Below are 600 nucleotides of genomic sequence, written 5' to 3'. Positions count from 1 at the left end.
CAGCTCTCTTAGACCCCCTTTAGGTACTGGAAGGTGCTCTAAGGTCTTCCCAGAGCTTTCCCTTCTCCAGGCTTAACAACCCCAACTCTCTCAGCCTTATCAATCTTATCCTTTATCAGTCTTATCCTTTGGTCCTGATTACTAACCCAAGTCTCCATTCTTAAGAAAAGAAGAACATTGGTCCACCTCCTCTCCATAGTGATTAGGGTTGGCATAATTAGATAATGGTTTATCTTCATGGTATTTTGCCTTACTGGTCAGTGTGTAGGTCTCAGCTACACACCTGAAGGGTTACATGAGGGGGGTGTGTGTGTGTGTGTGTGTGTGAAGCTTTCAGCTCTGTGTCACTGGTTCAGTCTCTGGTTTACAACACATGGTAGCATGTCTCAAACTGTCTGTCTTCTATTGGCTCTTCCTCCTGCAGGTTTATGGAGCTGTGATGAACATCAGCCGAGGGAACCCCTTCAGGACAGAAGTGGTGGTGGACTCATGGCCAGACTTCAAAGCTGTTATCACCCGGCCACAGAGGGAGGTAGATGGAGGTGGTTTTTATCTTTCTTTCTGAGAGGTGGATCCAACATGACTGGAGCCTTCCTCCCA

The 600-nt window shown here is 47.2% G+C and overlaps 1 protein-coding gene across 1 annotated transcript in view; it reads left to right on the top strand.

Annotated features, from left to right (window-relative positions):
* Positions 1-600, top strand: part of GLYATL3 (glycine-N-acyltransferase like 3) — a 6,206-nt gene that overhangs the window by 2,368 nt on the left and 3,238 nt on the right. The window contains exon 3 of the mRNA XM_008921539.4: positions 425-532. Coding sequence (XP_008919787.4) covers positions 425-532 — 108 coding nt within the window. The remainder of the gene's footprint in view (positions 1-424; positions 533-600) is intronic.

The sequence above is a fragment of the Manacus vitellinus genome, unplaced genomic scaffold, assembly GCF_001715985.3.
Source record: "Manacus vitellinus isolate BGI_N305 unplaced genomic scaffold, ASM171598v3 scaffold_11_pilon, whole genome shotgun sequence".
Lineage (NCBI taxonomy): Eukaryota > Metazoa > Chordata > Aves > Passeriformes > Pipridae > Manacus > Manacus vitellinus.
Note: the sequence above shows the minus strand (reverse complement) of the source record. Positions and strands in the feature narration are given on the sequence as shown.